At 41.5% G+C, this 18,906-nt stretch overlaps 3 protein-coding genes and 1 long non-coding RNA gene across 6 annotated transcripts in view; 1 reads left to right on the forward strand and 3 right to left on the reverse strand.

Annotated features, from left to right (window-relative positions):
* The window catches only part of MALL (mal, T cell differentiation protein like), a 373,008-nt gene that overhangs the window by 3,990 nt on the left and 350,112 nt on the right, over nt 1-18,906 (reverse strand). The gene's annotated exons all lie outside the window — the stretch shown is intronic.
* Nucleotides 532-17,220, reverse strand: NPHP1 (nephrocystin 1). The gene is made up of 20 exons (XM_071740431.1): nt 17,114-17,220; nt 16,963-17,027; nt 16,679-16,739; nt 16,151-16,287; nt 15,737-15,956; nt 15,311-15,412; nt 14,414-14,505; nt 13,925-13,967; nt 13,683-13,767; nt 12,916-13,010; nt 12,148-12,276; nt 10,940-11,014; nt 10,159-10,269; nt 8,383-8,465; nt 7,049-7,125; nt 6,440-6,536; nt 5,923-6,035; nt 3,504-3,577; nt 2,684-2,728; nt 532-964 (listed from the first exon to the last, which is right to left on the reverse strand). The coding sequence occupies exons 1-20, from the start codon at nt 17,180-17,182 to the stop codon at nt 686-688; spliced, it is 2,052 nt and encodes a 683-aa protein (XP_071596532.1). The 5' UTR covers nt 17,183-17,220; the 3' UTR covers nt 532-685.
* Nucleotides 4,168-14,812, forward strand: LOC139794618 (uncharacterized). 2 transcript variants are annotated; one of them, XR_011725191.1, is made up of 4 exons: nt 4,168-4,686; nt 7,841-8,056; nt 8,852-8,976; nt 14,430-14,812. It is a non-coding gene; the product is annotated as an uncharacterized lncRNA (long non-coding RNA). The 2 variants fall into 2 exon arrangements; XR_011725192.1 differs by lacking the exon at nt 14,430-14,812 and adding an exon at nt 9,413-9,886.
* MTLN (mitoregulin) lies at nt 18,357-18,903 on the reverse strand. Its single transcript, XM_071740446.1, has one exon. It carries the CDS (start codon nt 18,901-18,903, stop codon nt 18,727-18,729), a length of 177 nt encoding a protein of 58 aa, XP_071596547.1. The 3' UTR covers nt 18,357-18,726.

Consider the following 18,906-nt stretch of genomic DNA (forward strand, 5'->3'; position numbering starts at 1 on the left):
CCTCCATGTGAGGAATACCTCGCAGCTCAGTAGCCTGGAAGTCAGCACTGAGGGAGCTACTGTCTGCGTGGCTGTGCACAGGGGAATAGGCATGCCCTGAATTCTCAAGGGTTTTTATGTGTATTAGGTGGGTCAAGCACATTCCTATGAATAACCCAACCTTTTCCTGAGTAGGAAAGAAAAACAGTAAAACAGTCTAAATACAGAGCAACCTGCTGTCCACTGATTGGACAAGAAATGTTTTTTTTCCTAACCTGGTTGACCTTGCTCAGCAGCATTCTTAAAGCTCATTGCTGTTTTCCTTGCCTGTTACCAGCCTACTGGAGCACTGTGACAACGAGTCTTTTATTCACCCTGATTAAAACAAAACTGGAAATGAATTGGAAGTTGCATGAGGAGAAAAGTGCTGCCTCAGGATTTGGTCATCTTAGGCAAAATATGGCATTTGACATGGCCACAACAGGTACCTGTAGCAACAGCCAACCAGAGCCTTATCTAACACTGCAAATGGAAAAATTTAAAATACTTCCGTTTGTTAAACTAAGAAAATAGTTTTATTCTTTCAAAATGTAAAATATGTTGAAATATTCATTATAGTTTACATAGGACAGTTTCCTTTTCGTAAGAATTTATTTACATTGTTATCCTATTCTTACATAGCCTGTATTGTTCTTCTGCAATCCATTTATACTCCAGGATTGTTTTTCCTCACTTCTCCTAAGAAATCATAAGCCACCTCTGAGATATCAAAAGCTTTGTGAGTGTTTTCTGATGACAGCAGATACTGAAGTGCACCATCATTCTCTCTGCTCCTTTTCAAAAAGTCATCAATCACCTTCCAGCGAGATGCTTCTGACTCTTCGTCAGCCCACTTGTAGTCAGGGAGGAGAGTGGACTGGAGGAGAGGGAAGACGGAGTCGTGGTACACCAGCACAAACTGAGACTTCAGAAATTCTTGATCTCTCTACAGAGAAGAGTATTTGATAAAATTTCAGTGCAAATATGCCATATTGCCAAGCTCTTCTAAAGAACTGTTGTACACAGGAAAAAACCAGACAAGAAAACAACCAACAAACCCCAAGTTCCCAGGATAACAATGGGAAGAGATTTGATCTTCCTAAACAAACATCATTTATGTTGTTGAGGATAAGCCTCCAACTCACCACCAAGAACTACACTGTTATAAACTACAGATCAAGAAATCTGCTTTCCAGCCCCCCTACTTTTCCAAACAATAAAGAGCAGCGTGTGCAGCCAAACCCTCCCCACAGAGTGGTAATCTTTGCAATGGTCACAGAAACCCCTTGATCACAGGCTATTTATATTCCTTCCTAAAAACACCAGTGTGTGACAACTGATTCCCACAGCCTCTGAAGGCACAGAGTGTTTGCCATGGCCACTGGCAATGGCAAGTGCCACATCCTGCCCAACTTGGAAGCCCAAACTCCACTCATTTCTCTACTGCCCTAGGCACAGAGTTGCAGCAATCCCACGCTCCTTGTAGCACATGGCTCTTAGCAGGAGGTAAGGCCAAGCCATAAGTACTGTTATTTCACATAGGACAGGACATTCTGTGGTGGGAATTATGCCCTTGTAAAGACCAATGTGAAAACTCCAGAGAATGGGGAATCATCATGGTCCATTATCAAGCACTGAAAGATCCTAACCACTTTATCTAGACAAGATTTGTGTGCTTCGTTTTCCACATGCACTAGAAAACCCCTTCATGCAAGGACACACAGAGCTCTGCCTCCTGGAAAACTTGCTGATCACAGAGACTCTTCCAGAAATGCTCAAGAAATGTGAGCACTGGCATTGAACAGTTCACACCTTGGCAGGAGATTCAGCAGCCAAGTGTCATGTAACCATGCAAGAAGGAGAAAGAATTAGCCAAGCAACAATCCTACAAAAGGAGTGGCACATGAAAATCAGGTAAAACTGGATGGTTCTGGGATACTGAAGAGTTACTAATTCTTTGAGCAGATCAGCTTTCCTTTTGGTTGAATAGCCTTGAAAAAGTGATTCTGACTCGACAGTGTTTTGGTTTGTTTGCATAACTAGGGAGATCTCCTTGTGCAGTAGCACTGCTGCTGCTCCCAAGTGAGGTGGGAAGGCCAGTGCCTTTCTCCTTCAGTTACCTACAGCTTCTCTTTGTCCAGAGGACGGGAGGAAGGACAAGGTACAAGTAAACCTGGTGACATGGCCAGTCAGTTCCTCTCTGGCTGGGAGCTTAAAACTGTCTGAGGGAGGGAGATGTGCAGAATTTGGGGGTCTTCCAGGAAGACTGTGGGAGGACAGTACTTAAGAGGCTGGAAGAGGAACGGTTATTTTGTGGACATACACAGCCCCTTTTGTACAAGTGGAAAACTTTTACCAGTCAAATACTGCAAGCAGATCATAGAAGGGAGCCCTGCTTTGGGTATAAACCTGTAATAGCTTTCCCACTAACAGCTATTTACCAACATTGTTATTTACCAACAATGAGACAAAAAATTACAAGTTAGTTTCATATTCCTTCTTCTACTTTACTGTTAGAAATATGGATAAGAAATGCATTTAGCATATCCACATTTTCTAAATAAATGTATGGTAAGAGGAGAAGTTAACTACCAAAAATCTGACAGAAAACTTCCAGTTCAAATAAGATTGACTATATGTCAAAGAAAAAACTGGGATTTATTACCTTTTCAGATCTCTTCAGTGTTCTTTCTCTATCTGCCCAAGTGCTCTAAAATGAAATGAAATTTAAAACCAGACTGAGATTGTGGAGATGTAAAGCAATTCCATTGTTTGCTGTAAAATTATCTCTTGCTGCAGTCCCACAGAAGTTCAAGCTCCTGTGGCTGTCTCACTTCCCTCACACTCCCCATTTCTCCCTTGTGACAGTTTACTTGATTTAAGCAAACAGCAATTCCACCAGATTTCACAGATGTGAGGATTCTGAAATGTGAAACTATCAGATCCATAGAAACGAAATCAAGTGGATCCATTTTTGAGAAGAATCAGTTACCACCAAGGTGAATTTTTTTTCCTCACTACAAGCATGAAGAAATACGGCTGACAACTTCTAAGAGTCATATCTTTTGGGCACAAATTAGTCAGCTGTTGTCACACCTGCAAGGGAGTGACACCTGCAAGGGAGTGCAGTGTAAATGTGATAAGCACTGTTCTGCCAAGTCAGAAGCTAAGTCAGCTCCTACCTGTCACAAAAGCTGCACTCTCCTAGAAGCCAGACAAACATGCAGTTAATCCATCTGAGCACTCCCTTGGTGTGGTTGCCTGGCGTAACAGTGCACGAATGAGCCAATTCATGTCTTTGCATACCTTCTGAATGTACTTAAGCCTTCTCTTGCAGTTCTGAAGGCACTAAGACAGATCTGCATGTACCTGGAATTATTCCAATCTTTCTGCTGTTTGGCTTTTCCGCTTATCTTTTCAAATTGTCCTATTATCTGGAAATCCTGACACATCAGGTGAAATTGAACGCTACGTAGATAACATACCCGGAGCGCATCCATTAGGTCCGGTTCATCCATGAGTTGAGGAAAGGTTGCTAAAATAGGATTACAGATTAAATCTGAAAGAGAAAAATGCATTCAAGGGTAAGGACAAAACAGTGATGTTCAAGGTATCAGCACATCAAGGTATTCAGTGTATCCCTCTCCTCTGAATACTTCAGAGGGTAAATTAGCTAGAGTAGTTACCCAGAGCTGCAGGGAATGTAGAAAAGCTAGAAACAACTGCATTCCCTGACTGTAGCAAACTCTGAGTGGCAGAGAGACCTGGGGGAGGAGAGACACATCAAAAACAATTGCTGGCTTATTAGCAGAAGCTACCAAGCAAGGGACGTTACTGACTGAACCTAAAGGTAAAGTGAGGTGGTTTTCCTCATTTCTGCACCTGTCTTTTTTATAAACATCTGAAATTGTGCTGCCTGATCTGGATGTTATGAATAAACACACCTTCATTCTGCCTTAATCTGGTTTGTGTTGTGTGCAATGTTAAGATAACAGGGTAACAAGTGGCATAGTAACTGTACCAAATGGGGCACAGCATCAAACAGCATTGTCTCCTGCATGCTTTTCAGATGAGCTGCTGGATAATCACTGGGTCTCCTGCTTGAGCAATATCAAAATTGGGCAGGGCAGAGCTGCCTCCCTGTGACTGGCAGGAATCAAAGCTCTGCTACAATGCACAGCAAATCTTGAACCCCAAGTGGTCCTATCATTATTTTAGTTCATGAGATTATTGTGGATAAGATTACAAGAGCGCTACAGGTGACATATGGAGGGATTTTTGAGGGTTGAAGTGTTTTGCTTCTCTTGTGATTTTAATGTACAGTGTTGTTTCTTCATTTTAAAGTTGATAGGAAGTGTAGTAAACACTACTGTTTACCAAGAACAAAACATTGCATGGAAGCATACAAGAACTAATTGCTTTTGTGAAATGTAATAGACATTTTAAGTTGCCTATTTCTAAAGTGCTAGTTGATTTTGAAATAAGAAAAATCTTCTTTTGTTAAACCAGAAAAAAAAAGTAGAAAATGGCAACCAGAACAACTTCTGAAATGCTGGACTAAAGCCTTTAGATGATTTCAGATGAAGTCTGAATCCAAATGTATGCAATTTAACTCCAGGAGAGGTCATCAGCCTGATCTGTTTTCCTACTTTATAGAGATCAAAGCAAGTAAGTATAACAGTTCTCTACTGGCCTTTAAAAACAAAGTACTTTCAGTTTCTCTGCAATAAGTTTATTTAATAAAGTATTAATTTATGAAAGAGTCTGACTTTCAGACACTGAAGTCAGTATACTGAGAATGTATATTAAAGTTCAAGAAAATCAGGAAAGGAGTTCAGTTCTAAGTACCTCTCAAAGATGGACTTGTAATACTATGGCTATAGATGGGAAGTGTAAAACGTTAATAAGCGCACAAACAAATATCTTTGCCATGGGGACAGATCATACAGAATTCAGTCTGGAAAAGAGACAGGAGAAAACAAGAGAAAATCACTTTGCAGTACCAATATAAACTAACCAGTCCTATAAACTAACCAGTACAGTTAAGAAATGCAATTTTTGCATATTTCCTATTTATTTTAAAATTGAGAAGACTATAAACTATTAAAGTTCTGTTGAAGGAAAGATGTGGAAGGAATAAGAAAGAAAGTAGCAAGATACTGAGTTCTATAACCAGAACTGACTTCCGTGTTTCCCTGCTGCACTGGCCAATAAGAAATAATAATAATAATAATAATAATAATAATAGAATGACTTAGCCTCAGTGACAAAACTCTCTGCCTAATCTCTAGCTGAAAGAACATGCATATACTAGAAATGAGTGAGTAAAGCCATGTGCATAACTAATCTCTCCTTGCATGGTTAGTGAAAAGGAAATACTTCCCTTCCAAATAATCCTTTGCCTTTACTTGCTTTCTATTTTTAAAAATTTATTTAGAAACAACCCAAATAGGTGGGGTTTTTTCATGAGAATTTCACTGAAAAAATCAATACTTTACAGAAAGCAACTGTTCCTGTTGGTTTTTTAATATGCAGTGTGAACTCCTGTCAAACAGGGAAACACAAAAAAAATGCAAACTCACCAAGTGGTGATACTGACAGCAAGAAGTTGCCCTTATTCAAAGGGACAACAGCTTCCCCACAACACCTACAGACTGAAAGTTAAAAAACACTGAAATCCTCTACCCAGGGAGCATGATTTCCTGAACTTAAGAGATGGGTTGTCAGTACCAGGAATAACCGGGAACACAGTTCTGAGTGTCCCATATCACTGAGTTCATCCTGGAGGCCTCTGCTTTCTTCTAGAAACAGGAAGCTCTGGAGAGGGCCATTCTCTTTCGGAACCTGATACTTCACCAACACACTCTGCATTACTGGGTTCACTTCCACAATAGCAATTCTTACCTGTGCTTTGCATGCTTATGCTGTCTTTCAGGAGTGCATCACCAAGGATTTGTCGATAAAATATCAGGAGATGGATGTAGCACATGCTGCCAAGTAATGTTTCTGGTAGCAAACTATTGGGAAAATAAACAATATGCAGTTGAGATTTTAATTCAAAACTGCCCCAGTGAAACATTGTTCACTGAAACTAAGGAGTAATGACAGCTTCATGGAGATGATGATCAGCTTTTATTGGCATCTCCATGAATCTATTAACTTTGGAAGGTGGACTTTGATAAATCTATAATAGATGGACTCCTGCTGTAGCAGTTTTCAGTATTATCTAAACTTAGAGATTTTTTAGTTATTTTCAACAGAATAGCTCCAAGTGTTAAACAGAGATCATGGACAACATGCAGGTGAATCAACCCTCACATTTTTTCATAGGCAGGATTCCGGGGAAGGGGAACACTTCTGAAGCCATTCTAGGCTATCTGAAATACTTTTTTGTTTTATGGCAGCACACGTACATACTTACTTCAGGATGTCTTTTGACTGCATGCTTAGTGACCTCAGTTTCACTACAAGCACTGGCTGTTTCTTGAGTGCTATAAACTGATGAAAAACACCGCTGCCTGTTTAAGAAATAAATACCCATTATGAAATCTGCCATTTTGAAAGAACATTAAGAATTATATTACAAGAATGGACATTTACATCTGGCAAGAGATGTTTCACTAACACTGTAATGGTTTGAGGATGGTCTAATAACCAGTAGGAATCTAACATCTGAAAATATGTCAGTAGTATCAACATTTAGTCAAACATAAGCTATTGCCTCACTCTAGGATGGTGGATTTGTATGGAATAATGTGGAGGTAAGGAAATAATAATTTGATACATTTCTCAGAACAAATCCTCAAACTGCAGCTGCTGGAAATTATGGAAACATTAGCACTGGCAGATATTCCTGAATCCCACCAGCCCTGACAGTCAGCTCCTTCTTGCAAAATGAGAAAACATGAATCATCCCAAATCTGTGGTGGCTGCAGGCTCATGAGAGCCCTGGCTGAGTACCACACATTGTAAAAAAGGTATAGCTTTTGTTGTATCATTTAATTCATACAATGCCTAGGAGAAACCACACCTCTTCTGGATACTGATGGGTCAACCTCAACACCTCTCTCATAGGGAGTACCACCATTTAATGGCAGTTCATATGTCCTGTGGAAGAAGAGCAGCACAGTTAAAATAAAAAGGTGTAAGGATATAGCAGAGCAGCACAATCACTTTCTCAGAAAGAAATCCACTATCTCAAATAAAAAAATAATACTGTAGTTGAGCTTATGACTAGTATTTTATATAAAATGACTACACCTAATTTGGTAGCCAAACCATAAATGATAAATTTGAAACTTGCAATACATTGGGAAACTAGTTACTAATTTCAAAAGACATTAGCAACATTGATTCTTTTCCGAATGACTCCAATATTTTTTTACATAAAGTTCAGCAACTGTTTCACTACAATACTTCTGAGGAGTGATTGCCTCTGTTGCAAATTTTAGAAATGGAAGATTTAAAACACTGAAAAATAATGTAATCCCAGTTCTTTCAAGATTAAGTCATTGTTGAAGTAAACATGCAATTTTATTCTGTAGATACCACGCTTAACTTAATGAAATAGAAAAAAATGCTAGAGATGAGATTTAGAAGACAGACTATAGACCTCTAGAATAGTAGGGATCTCCTATGTTTGGGGTTTTTTGCCCTGTAATGCAAATATATTCAGAATACACATATCTATCTATATTTCCATACATATTTGGTAGCAAACAAGTATTACAAGTCTACTCTACAATGAGTCGTTTCTGTAAATAAAGAGAAAGCTTTCCTATGTTTAATAAAATAAAAATATGCATATTTTCTTATTCTTCAGGATTGTTGGACTGATGAACTAATCGTAAATCAGCTGCAAAATATAAGCCTATTCACACTCTCCAAGTGATGGTAAGGAATTAATTCACAAAAACTCTTACTTGCTTCCAAGTCTTAGAAAACAATCTCCCAATTTTTAAATGGGGAAGGGATATACAGTAAAATGCACTTAAAGAAGAGGTTGGAATTAAAATGGACATTGTCACATTCATTTCAGGTAATGATTCTATATTGTATAAAGAATACTTTACATAATTCCCTATTAACTCAAACATTTCCATAGTTTTAAAATTCCACTAAAGCACTAGCTTGAAACATTTCAAACCTGAACCTCAGATGCAGGGAACACTTACCCCACACAAACTTAGAAGGTGTGGAAGCAGGACCAGTGTTCTCACTGGAACCCTACACAGTAGTCTGGATAATATCTGCCCCATCAGTGTGTAAGTATGAAATACAAACTTTATTCCTAGCCTTAAGTAGATGTATAGACATAGAGATAGAAATATGTAAAGAGAGAGGAGAAAAACATAATAAGCTTACTTGGAAGGAACAGGCATTCCATTGGAAGTAAAAAGCTTCAGAAATGCCCAGCCACAGCTTAGCTCTCCTCTTTCACCTGTTGACTAGGAAAAAAAAAAAGAGAAAGGTAAATAATCTGAGAAGCCAAACCAGAATGAATACCTGAATCATAAACAATTATTTAGAATAATCCCATGAAAATGGTAAAACCCTCAGATTTATGGTAAGGAAACACTGTGTTGCATTCACAGGTGTTTGAAGATGTTTACTGAATACCTCACACAGACATAGTAGATGATTGTCCATAAAAGCATGTTTAAGAGACAAGGCTTTATTAAGCCAAGAAATACACATTTAAAGGAAACATAAGAAGAAATTAAGTTAAATACAAAGGTAAAAACACCCAAACCAGCACTGCTACTCTAAAGAATGCAGGACAGAAAGAAGAAGGCAAAAGCATTGACCCAGAGGATTTCCCATCTGATTCCAGAGTCAAGTTTCCAAGCCAGTGCATCAGAAGGCTTTATTCATAGTGCCAGAGACAGTGCCTGGGAAATAGAGCTGATCCTGCATGCCAGCCCATTTGTTTCCAGATTCCAGAAGCACAAATAACAGGTAGGAATTTGTAATCACTTCACGTTTCATTTAAACTTACTCTGTAAACAGAAGCAGACAATTTTGCATGATCTTGACTACTCCCATTAGTGTGAGGAGGGCCGGTATGCCCCAGTAGGTCTCTGTGAACCATCACTTACCAACATAGTCCAGTTCCCTACAGAGGTACACCCCACTGATCTCCTCACACACCAGTTCTGCAGCCCCACCATGCTATCAGCCTGTCTGTCCTCCACATCTCCACAGGATGCGAGATCTGCATTTTCAGACCCTCAATTCATGTGTAAATGAAAGAGAAAATGCAGCAGTACTTCCCTTTATGGCTCCCCTACCCACTTTTTCAGAATTCTTTTGCCCACCATTTAACACCCTGCCTGCTAACCATTGTGGTTACCCCACTTTCCATCTTTCCCCCATGATTTACTTGACTGCCAAGACTACCCTGAGGAAGACTGCAATCAGTACAGAAATGTAAGCGTTCAGAAAAAAGCAGCAAGACTCGAGTCAGTCTGGTAGACAAAAGGGCTGAGATCTTTCAGAACAGTGACCCATTCCAAAAAAACACTGTATCCTCTGTGCATTAAAAAAGCCACTTTCTTATATTCCTGCATGCATCTGCTTTCTATTACAGTAATTAGTATGGGCTGTACCATCCATTACATCACTTTTGGAAGTGTACTTTTTGGAAGCATATCCTGGATGGACAGGATATATCTGTAGCACTCACAGCTGGAAACCAGTGTCCGTACTATTTAAACAGTTAAAATTTAGTTTCACACTATATAGCACAGTAGTTTGAAATAAATCACAAAGATAGGCAAATAATGCAGGCATGAAGAGAGAATTAGTCCTCTGCTATCACATTACTTTAGACCTTTGGCAAACCAATAAAAATTATCTCAGTGTTAGTAAAGCCACTTTTGTGTCCACTAGTCAGAAGTCTTTTGAGATCTAAATACCAACTACAAAATAGAAGTTCCAAAACCCACCATCTTTCTCCTCCCTCCCAGATGCTAAAAGGAAGACAGTCTTGCAGTAAGCTAAGAAAAGTTCAGCTAAATTTCCATTTGGCTCTCACAGCTTGCTGCTGGGATACTGCAGCTTCATATTGAATAAGGAACAGTTGGTTTGCTTTATAAACTTGTGCTTGGGACAATTTCTACTGCAACTTCACACACTTACATTGCGGATAAAAGTGATACCAAGTTCAAATAGTATACCAATGTCTGAAGACAGAGAGTTGGACCTTACAAAGCAGTCACCATCAAGCAAACTGGGTAAAATGCCTGTTACCTAATAGAAATAGGAAAAAATAAAAAAGGTTAATGTACATCTTGATTTTTAAAGGCCACCAAATACATCATTCATGTAAGATCTCAGACCCAACGGTATTGTGTATGAAAGAAACCAGTAAGTAGGGAACCAGTTTCAGTTGAAACCTTAACTCCCTTATAAAACACAGCTATGCTATCATGGTACATTTTTGTGTGTGTGATGACAAAGTACTAAAGAACTTTAGATGTCAAAAAGCACTTAACTCCCTCTGAGAACACAGCAGCAGCTGGGGGTAAACACAACAGCACTGCTATGGGCACGGCCATGCATGGCACCTGAGATGTGCTCTTTTTTTAATGAAATCAAAGCAAAAGCTTACATGCAAAGTATCTGGTCTCTTCCCTTCTCTATGAACATAATGTAGTGTGTGCCCAGTATCAATTCCAAGTTAATCAGTGCCATTGGCTGGATCACCAGTCCTTCCTGCTACTTTTCCTTCCCCCATCTCTTCTCTCCAAAGCATTTTTGCTAAAACGCTTGGTTTAATTTGAATTCATGCACTTCAATAAGTCTTTTCTGCATCTTCGTTTTAGTTGCAATACATTTTATTTCAACACAATTACCAGAAGTAATAGATGATGCAAATAGATAATTACTGGTTATGTCATTCTCTGGGCAAGATACCTACTCTTGGAGAAAAGGTCCATGTTTGAGGATTTTTAGTTTGCCACGTAGCTCTCACTGTGTGAATGTTACTCAGCACCTAAAATATTACACATGGTGAAAAAAGCTAAGATAAGGTTTTCCAGAAAGCTATACAACTTTAAGATAAAGTGCAGTATTAACCCAGGTAAATCCAAATCTCTGCATGCAACAAGGAAAAAATTCACCTTTATTGAGTGGTTTCACTTTAAAGGACTAGAGAGGAAGTTTACTGTGAGGCCACAGAGTCCTTTCCAACCATCCTTGCTTCAGTAACAGTCCCTTTGCCCCCAGAAGCGCTCATTGCAGTAACAAGAAAACCACCAGATGGTCAGTGTCAGATTCTGGTATAAAACCTGCTCTACACCTAATGCACAAAGGAGCACAGAGGCTCTGCAGCAGGTGGGGGAATCTGAATATTGCCAGGCCCACCAGAGGAGAGAGCTCATCTCAGAGACGATTCATCTCCACAAGCATAAAGGAGGAAAGAGTCACAATGGTAGGTGGGGGACCCGAAATTACGGACTCAGAACCACAGCTCCCGCCCCAGCCCCTCCCAGAGCTCCCAGGGACAGCCATCAGCCCCAGGGGCTGGGTGTGCCTCCCACTGCCATGAGTCAGCAGGAGTGGCTGCTGGATCACCCAGCACTGCCAGGGGCTACTGGCCTGCAGGGGAAGGACATTTTGGGACTGCATGTGACTGTACTGTGGGATGGTCAGGGGGGAAACCAAAGGCACAAAAAGGGAGGGATCAAGGTGCTTTGGGGAGTAACAAGGGAGGGGAAATAGAGAGGTGAGTATGCACACCTGGGCACCTAATGAGTGTGATACATCCTGTTTTCTCATTAAACTCCATTTAGAACTATTTTTCTGAGTGAATGGGCTCTCTGCCCTAAACACACGTGTATGTCTAGTGCCAGCAGCTAGCCAGACCACAGGCCACCAGGTGTCCCAAGTGCCTGCAGTGACAGCAAGTGAGAGGGAGGGTATGAATGTCAGTCAGTGTGTGATCCCAGGCCAGTGCAGACCAGATAAACTGGAGAATGTTAAATGGCTTGGGATGAAGACTGTGTGTGTGTGTGTGTGTGTGTGTGTGCAATTCTGAGTAAGAAAATTAAAAGAGGAACCAGAGCAGGGATGATCCTGGAAGATCCACACCTCCTCAAGACATTTTTTGACAGCCAAATAACTTACCCTATTGCCATCAAACAGGCAGAGTCGAATATGCCTGCTGAGAACCTGTATGCTGGACCCAGGGAGAGGAATCATTTTACAGCTACAGAACGTTACAATCAGGGATACTCGAGTTGGTCTGGGATAGATCTGAAATGCAGGTAACAGAAGAAGAATTAAATCTACAGGTTTCTCCTGCACATGGTCCTAGTTTGTGTTTATGTACTGAAACAATCAAGTGCAGTGTTCTCTAGACAGAATTCTTCAACACACAAAGCTTCTTTAATATAGGCAGCAACAGCAAAATTTCTTCATAAACTTTTAGGTCACTTCTGAGGAGATTGCTGCAAATATTTTAGTATGAGATTGAAAGAACTATTAAAGTCCTAAAAGAAATAAATATTCTAAAAATGGTGCAAATCAACACATAATCATCAGCCAAAATAAAAGTAGACAAATGGAGCTGATGATTTCACAGTGCCTACCAGAAGTTCAGGGTTTAAAAATTCAGACCCATGCAAATCTGCTTCAACCCAGACTGTGAAGGAACCCAAATTTAAGATGAAACATGACTCAAAAGGCATGACAACTTGTACCCATTTTTTCCTTTCAGAGTAGGATGTCCTAACATCTACTGCCTAAGGGCTCTGGATTGACATAAAAATCCATCCTCTGTTTCACAGCAATATACACCCATCAGTATGACACACTGGGGGCACTTCACATCTACAGATCTTGTAATTTCTCTCAAACCAGAAGCATCATAGCTTTCTTAGCAGTTATACTCACAGTATTTTTTTCAGAGTTCCACACCAAGTCTTTGAAAGCCAGCTGTGAAGGAGTAAGTTCAGGCTGCAAGAAGTAACTTGCTCGAAACTGCTTGCCTACAACAGGAGTAATTTGAGAAATTTTAACATTTTTTAATGAACTTTACTGACACAAAATGAACGACACTCAAAATTCAGTTGTGGCTGAAGTCCATTTGAATATTTGACTGGTCCAAACAAAACTATGGAAGTATCTTCTACAAAGAAAACTATGGAGGTATCTTCCACAAGCACTCTTTAAAAAGGGTACTTTACTATTTTAAGTGTTCTGCAGTATTTCAATCTAGAAACACAGTAATTTAATTTACAGAAAGAGCTATCGACTTGAAATAGTTTTAAGCCAAAAGACTAAGAAAACATGAGATGTGTAATATACTTGGTGAAGAGACTCCTAAGGATCTCCAAGAAAAGGAAAAAATAAAATAAAATCATAATTTTCTGCAGTTTCAACAGGAAGTATCTTCCAAAGAGGAAAATATTTGAAAGCATCAGGCAATCTGTCATTGCTTCCTAGTGGTCAGTATCTCACAGAGATGAAATAAAATTTAATTGAAGAAAAAAAACCCCATCCTTTTATATATTACTTGATGGGTCAAATACAGCCTGTACAGATTACCAATTATAATAAAGCAATACTGATTTCAGCCCAATAGGCTGATAACCAGGGTAAGAAACTCGCCCACAGACACTTGAGAATCCCGTACTGCAATTATCAGGAGAAAACCATACCTTCTTCTAACAGCTGGAAAAGCATGGATGGGCGGAATCCTGCAGGAACTGCTCCTAGGGTTGCCAGTACCTCTACTGTGTCATTCTGTTACCAAAAATAAGAAGAAGGATAAAAAGGATATTAGCTACCATCTAACAGCTGGTTCTGTCCTAATTTTTTAGCATTTCTTGCTACAAAAACCAAAATGGAGATGTCAAATAAGATGAAGTAGATGAAGTTGCTATGTAAGAAATACACCTACCTCTGAGATAGCTCTTCTTACAGCGCTCCAGTGGGAATCTGTTCTGGAAGAAAAATAATGTATTTTCTATAATACATCCTCTTTGTGTGGACAAAAATTTAAACACTAAGTATTGGTTTACCTTCAAATAGCAGCAGCTTAATTACCATATCCAATATGAGAAAGTAATACATTTCTAGCCACTAAGACTAATTGCTAGACTGCCTCATGAGTTGGAACATAGCTTGATACATGACCCAAACATTTTTTTGATTTTATGAGATGGAGGGAAAAAAGAAAACCAAAGCAAGACTCCCCAAGAAACCCACTCAAGTCAAAGTGTGTCTGCAAAGTGGAAAGAAAAAAAAGGAAGTGATTTCTGTAGTTTAAAGAAAAGTGCAAAAATAGACCACGCTTGTGAGGTATTCTCACTGCAAGAAACATACAGCCAGATTTAAAGAGGAGGAAGAACAGTTTTACAGTTATTTTCTTTCACATCACTCCATTTACCTCTTTTTAATTTCAGTTCCATCTGCTGTTTCATCAACTACTTCTATGTGCTCTCCACTTTGCTCTTGCTTTTCACTGTCTCCACAATGGACCTGTAATTCAGATTCAAAACAGCAAAGTGCTGGATTTCTTCACAGTTCTGCTCTGAAAAATGCTTTCTCGAACCATAACACGTTAATAATTTGGAAGAGGAGATTTTCTGTCTGTTATGTGCCACTCCAGAGCACTGTAACTGCAGTGCCCTGAGATCTGCAGCTCCAGCAAGGGATTGGACTATTCCTCCAAGTGAGAGAATGAATTTGCAAAGTGCAATCTTTAAAAACAGAAATATATCGGCATCATGCAGTAAAAAGCTCTCTACTCTGCACGCTCTTCAGTTACATTGTGGAAAGCTTTGTTCAACCACTGAGCCCAAATAGCATACCTTAACATTGAAATGTTCACCACATATACATGCACAAGTACATAAACTAACTTCTAAGCAACTCTAGAAATTAAAGAAAAAAAGTCAAAAAGTTTTGAAGTCCATTTTTAAAAGGTTCTCAGTGTTGGATTACCAAAATTGTCCAGGACTCACATTTCATGTGAAATATGAAAAACCTGAGTTAGTCTATGGCAGCTTGGAGTCTTCACAGTTTTAGTGACCAAGACTGTTACTTTCATAGTCAAGAAACTGCTCTGCACTTAAATGTCTCATCTTCACAAGACACAACACTACTGCTTTGGTTCCTGGTTTCCATACACATGTATACAAGCACAATGTTATTTCCAAATAACGGGCAAACGTCTGCTGTGTGTCCCCATGTAAGCACCATGATCAATTTTATGCAGCTACATGATTGTCAATATATACCAAATAATAGGTGAGACTGGAACAGGAGTTTGCAGGACACTAACCGTGAGGTAGGTTCTAGGGACGAGGCCTCTCTCTCCTTTTGAATTTTCAGCTACCCACCAGCCATCCGCCTTCTTCTCATGTATAAGTAGCACTTCACCTTTCTTTGTCGTTAGAAGGAGAGACAAAGACAAAAGACAATTAAATATTTTTAAGTGGCTGAAGGCATAGTTAAACAAAAAACAAAGCACAGCACAAAAGCTTTATTTTTCTACAACGGAGGTCACAGAGTGCCACAACAGACATGGCTACAGCAGAAGGTGGCTAAAGGACACTGGACCCCACCAAGCCAAATGTACACCAGGAAAAGACATCTCTCCATCAGTCTCATAGGGAACCAGCTGAATCCCAAAAGCACAGGTTTTAATTCTAGTTATTGCTTAATAAAGAATGATCTGTGGCCAAAAAACAGACAGAGACATATTTACCGTGAATGTGAGATCCCCCTCCTGCTGGGCATTGAAATTTCCAACTGCAACACATTCTTTAACATCTGGATCATCCAACAATGCATCCTCGTCCTCTTCCTCCTCATCATCATCATCTGGTTCTTCACTTTCTTCCTCCTCACTACTTTCTTCATCTTCACTCTCATCCTCCTCTCCATTTTCATCTTCTGTTTGCAGATCTTTCTGATGTTTCTCCTCCCTACCCAAAATAAATCAAAACAAATCAAACTTTTAAAATAAAGCCTCATGAGAGCTGGTTCTTCAGCACTTCTATTTCAACTGCATGTTAAGATAATATAGGGGGTGAGCTAAAAATTCCTCAGGGTCCTTTCCAACCATACATGCACAATTTTATAAAAGTGCAGATTTCATTTGTTTGCTTAAGCTACTTACGCTGTAGAATTCGTGGTCACCTTATCCTGATCCAAGACAAGAACAAGTTTCTGCAGCTGCTGAGAGAGTTTGAGCAACAGCTTCTCTTCTTCTTCTTTCCTCTGGTTATAATTTCCCACGGGTGCAGGTTCATCAGCCTGAGAAAGAAGAACACAACAAATTTGTGCCGTGAATCAAAGTTCCCCTATAAGATTAGATTTCTAGATGTGTCTTATGAGCTTTCACGTTCCTGGGCTGTTGTCACTCAATGTTTGGTGACATCTTTCTTGCCCTTTTACTCTGCCATGATGAAATTTTGTGTGAAATTTCAAATCGTTATTCTGTGCTTCCACTACAATGAATTATAATGTATTGGGTTAACAAGGGTGTTAGGCACAGAACTTGTACATGGTAAAGCATTAAAAATAAGCTTTTAAATAATATTGCGAGACACTGCTAAAGGCACCTAAAGTCAAAGAAGGCTGGCATTCTCTAAATGCCGTGATGCATTTTTGAGAAAACTATTAACAAACTGGTCCTCGCACTTACTTTTTTCAAATCATGAAGAGCATTTGTATTCTCATCCACCAGTTTCTTCAGCTCCATACATCTGCATGGAAAACAAGACAGGGAGGTGGCATTTTCTGACAATTCTAACAGAGGGGTGACCCAAATCATGCAGTCAAGCAAAATGGGGCAGTTTAGACACTCGGCCCTTCACCCAGCTCTGTGACAAATACCGATACGAGCCCAAACGGCAACTGCGATAAGCCAGCCCTCACCGAAAGCCATCTCAGCCCCGGAGGTCTGGGGGGGCAGCCACCCTTCCTCACCTCAGCGAAAGGCGCCGTCGCTGCCCGGGGACCGAGGTCGCGCTCTCCGCCCGCAGCGCCTCCACCTGCAACACACGACCGGACCTGTTAGAGCTCCGCCGCACCGCATCGCACCTTTCTCCGATCAAATCCGGGCAGTCCGCTCCGGTACCTGGACCTGCAGCTCCCGGCTCCGCCGCTGCACCCGCTGCAGCGGGCTCCGCGCCCGCCGCACCGACATGGTTGCTAGGCAACAGGCGCGGCGGCGCGGAGAAATGCCGTCACGTCCGAGGCGCACAGCACGCCGGGAGTTGTAGGCGACGCGGGCCGACAGCGTGAAGGAGATGTGGGGGTTGTGCCACCGCCGCGTCCCGGGAATGCCGAGCCCGCGCTGGGCACGGCCCGGCTGCCATCGGGGCGGAGAGGGGCACCCCGGACCGCGGGTCGCAGCCAGAAGTGCCTCACGCAGCCCTGGCCTAGCAAGGGCAAGGCCTGGCTTGGGGACGCATTGGCAGCCGGCCTGCAGGCAGCCCGCAGGGGGGAGTTCTGTGCCTGCCCTCCCCAGGGCCACCCCTGAGGCTGTGGTGCCGCAGCTTGTAGCTGAAATGCCTGCACCAGCGCACGCTTCTCGCTTAGTGGTGGCGATCACATTCCCTGCCCCAACAATGTGGTACCTGGATACAGAAAAAGCCACAAGGTGGACAGAATCCCCCATGCCTGATAGTCTGCCAAGCTGGAGGTGCACCATGGTGCATCAAAAGGTGCACCATTAAAAGGTATCAAAGCTGGTGAAGCTGGTACAACCTGGACCGGACAAAAGTGGCTTGAACCATGTGCTCCCATAAATGAGCAGCTCTGCTGAACACTGGTGCTTGGTAATGCACATCCCAGCTTCGGCACTGAAGGATCTCCCATAGGTCTGAAATCTTGTTTCTACCAGAAAACCACAGGGACTACTGACTTGGCTATTAATCAGCATAATTTTTTTTCCTAAAAAATTTTTAAAACTTTCACAGCTCAGTAATACAATTGAAAACCAGTCTGCGGTAAATCCCCCAATGCAACACAGGAGCAGCCCTTTCTCCCAGACTCAAAGAAATAATCTGCCTAGCAGCAGGAGGGGAAGAAGGAACGTGCTACTGCCATTTCCACAACTCCCTGATTCCCTCAATTCCTTGATTTCTGAAATTCCTTGTCCCAACCAGCACAAGAAATTCAGGGTCCAAAGGACCACCATCCTTCCTTCACTCAACTCGCTTACTCCTCCTGCCAATGCATGCAGATTTCATCTCTTAATTGTCCCCACAGGTTTTTTCCACATGCGCAGTTTCCTAATGAGATTCATCATTCCTTACCAGTGCCCATAAGGTATGCTTTTGCTAATCAGAGAAATAAACACACCTAGGAACGTCGTGTCATGATTTTTGCCAGTTTAATACATCGGCTGAGCTCCTGGGCGAGGGCAGAGCCGCGTACCTCGGCAGCAGGCTTTAAAGCAAGACAGATACAGACACAGAGAAATAAACTTGGTGTTGTTGCTTTCACATCCTCAGTGCTTTGTTAGGTCAGTCTGATGCAAATCTGATCTTGTCAGGACTGAGGATCGGCACTGGCATCCCTCGGGCACTTTCCTTTTCTGGCAAGCGCTTGGACACGGTTTCCCCCAGACCTTTCCAAAACATCTCCGGTTCTCACGCCGCGTCCACCAAAGCCAGCCTGCTGAAGAAGACAACCAAAAGGTCCAGCCGATGACCTGCCAGGACCCACCGAGGTTTCCTTCTCGCCTCAGGCCGTCTCCAACTTCTTCTGTGCGGCTTCCAGCCGGCTCTGCAGCCAGCGCTTGCGCCAGAGAAGGAAGCGGCGCCGGGCCCGTCCGCCCTGCCAGCCCACCAGCACCCCGGCCCCGAAGGCGACCAGGAGCGCCCAACGCACGACCCGCGGCCGCAGAGCTTCCAGACCCATTCC

The sequence above is a fragment of the Heliangelus exortis genome, chromosome 3 (assembly GCF_036169615.1).
Source record: "Heliangelus exortis chromosome 3, bHelExo1.hap1, whole genome shotgun sequence".
NCBI classification, from domain to species: domain Eukaryota; kingdom Metazoa; phylum Chordata; class Aves; order Apodiformes; family Trochilidae; genus Heliangelus; species Heliangelus exortis.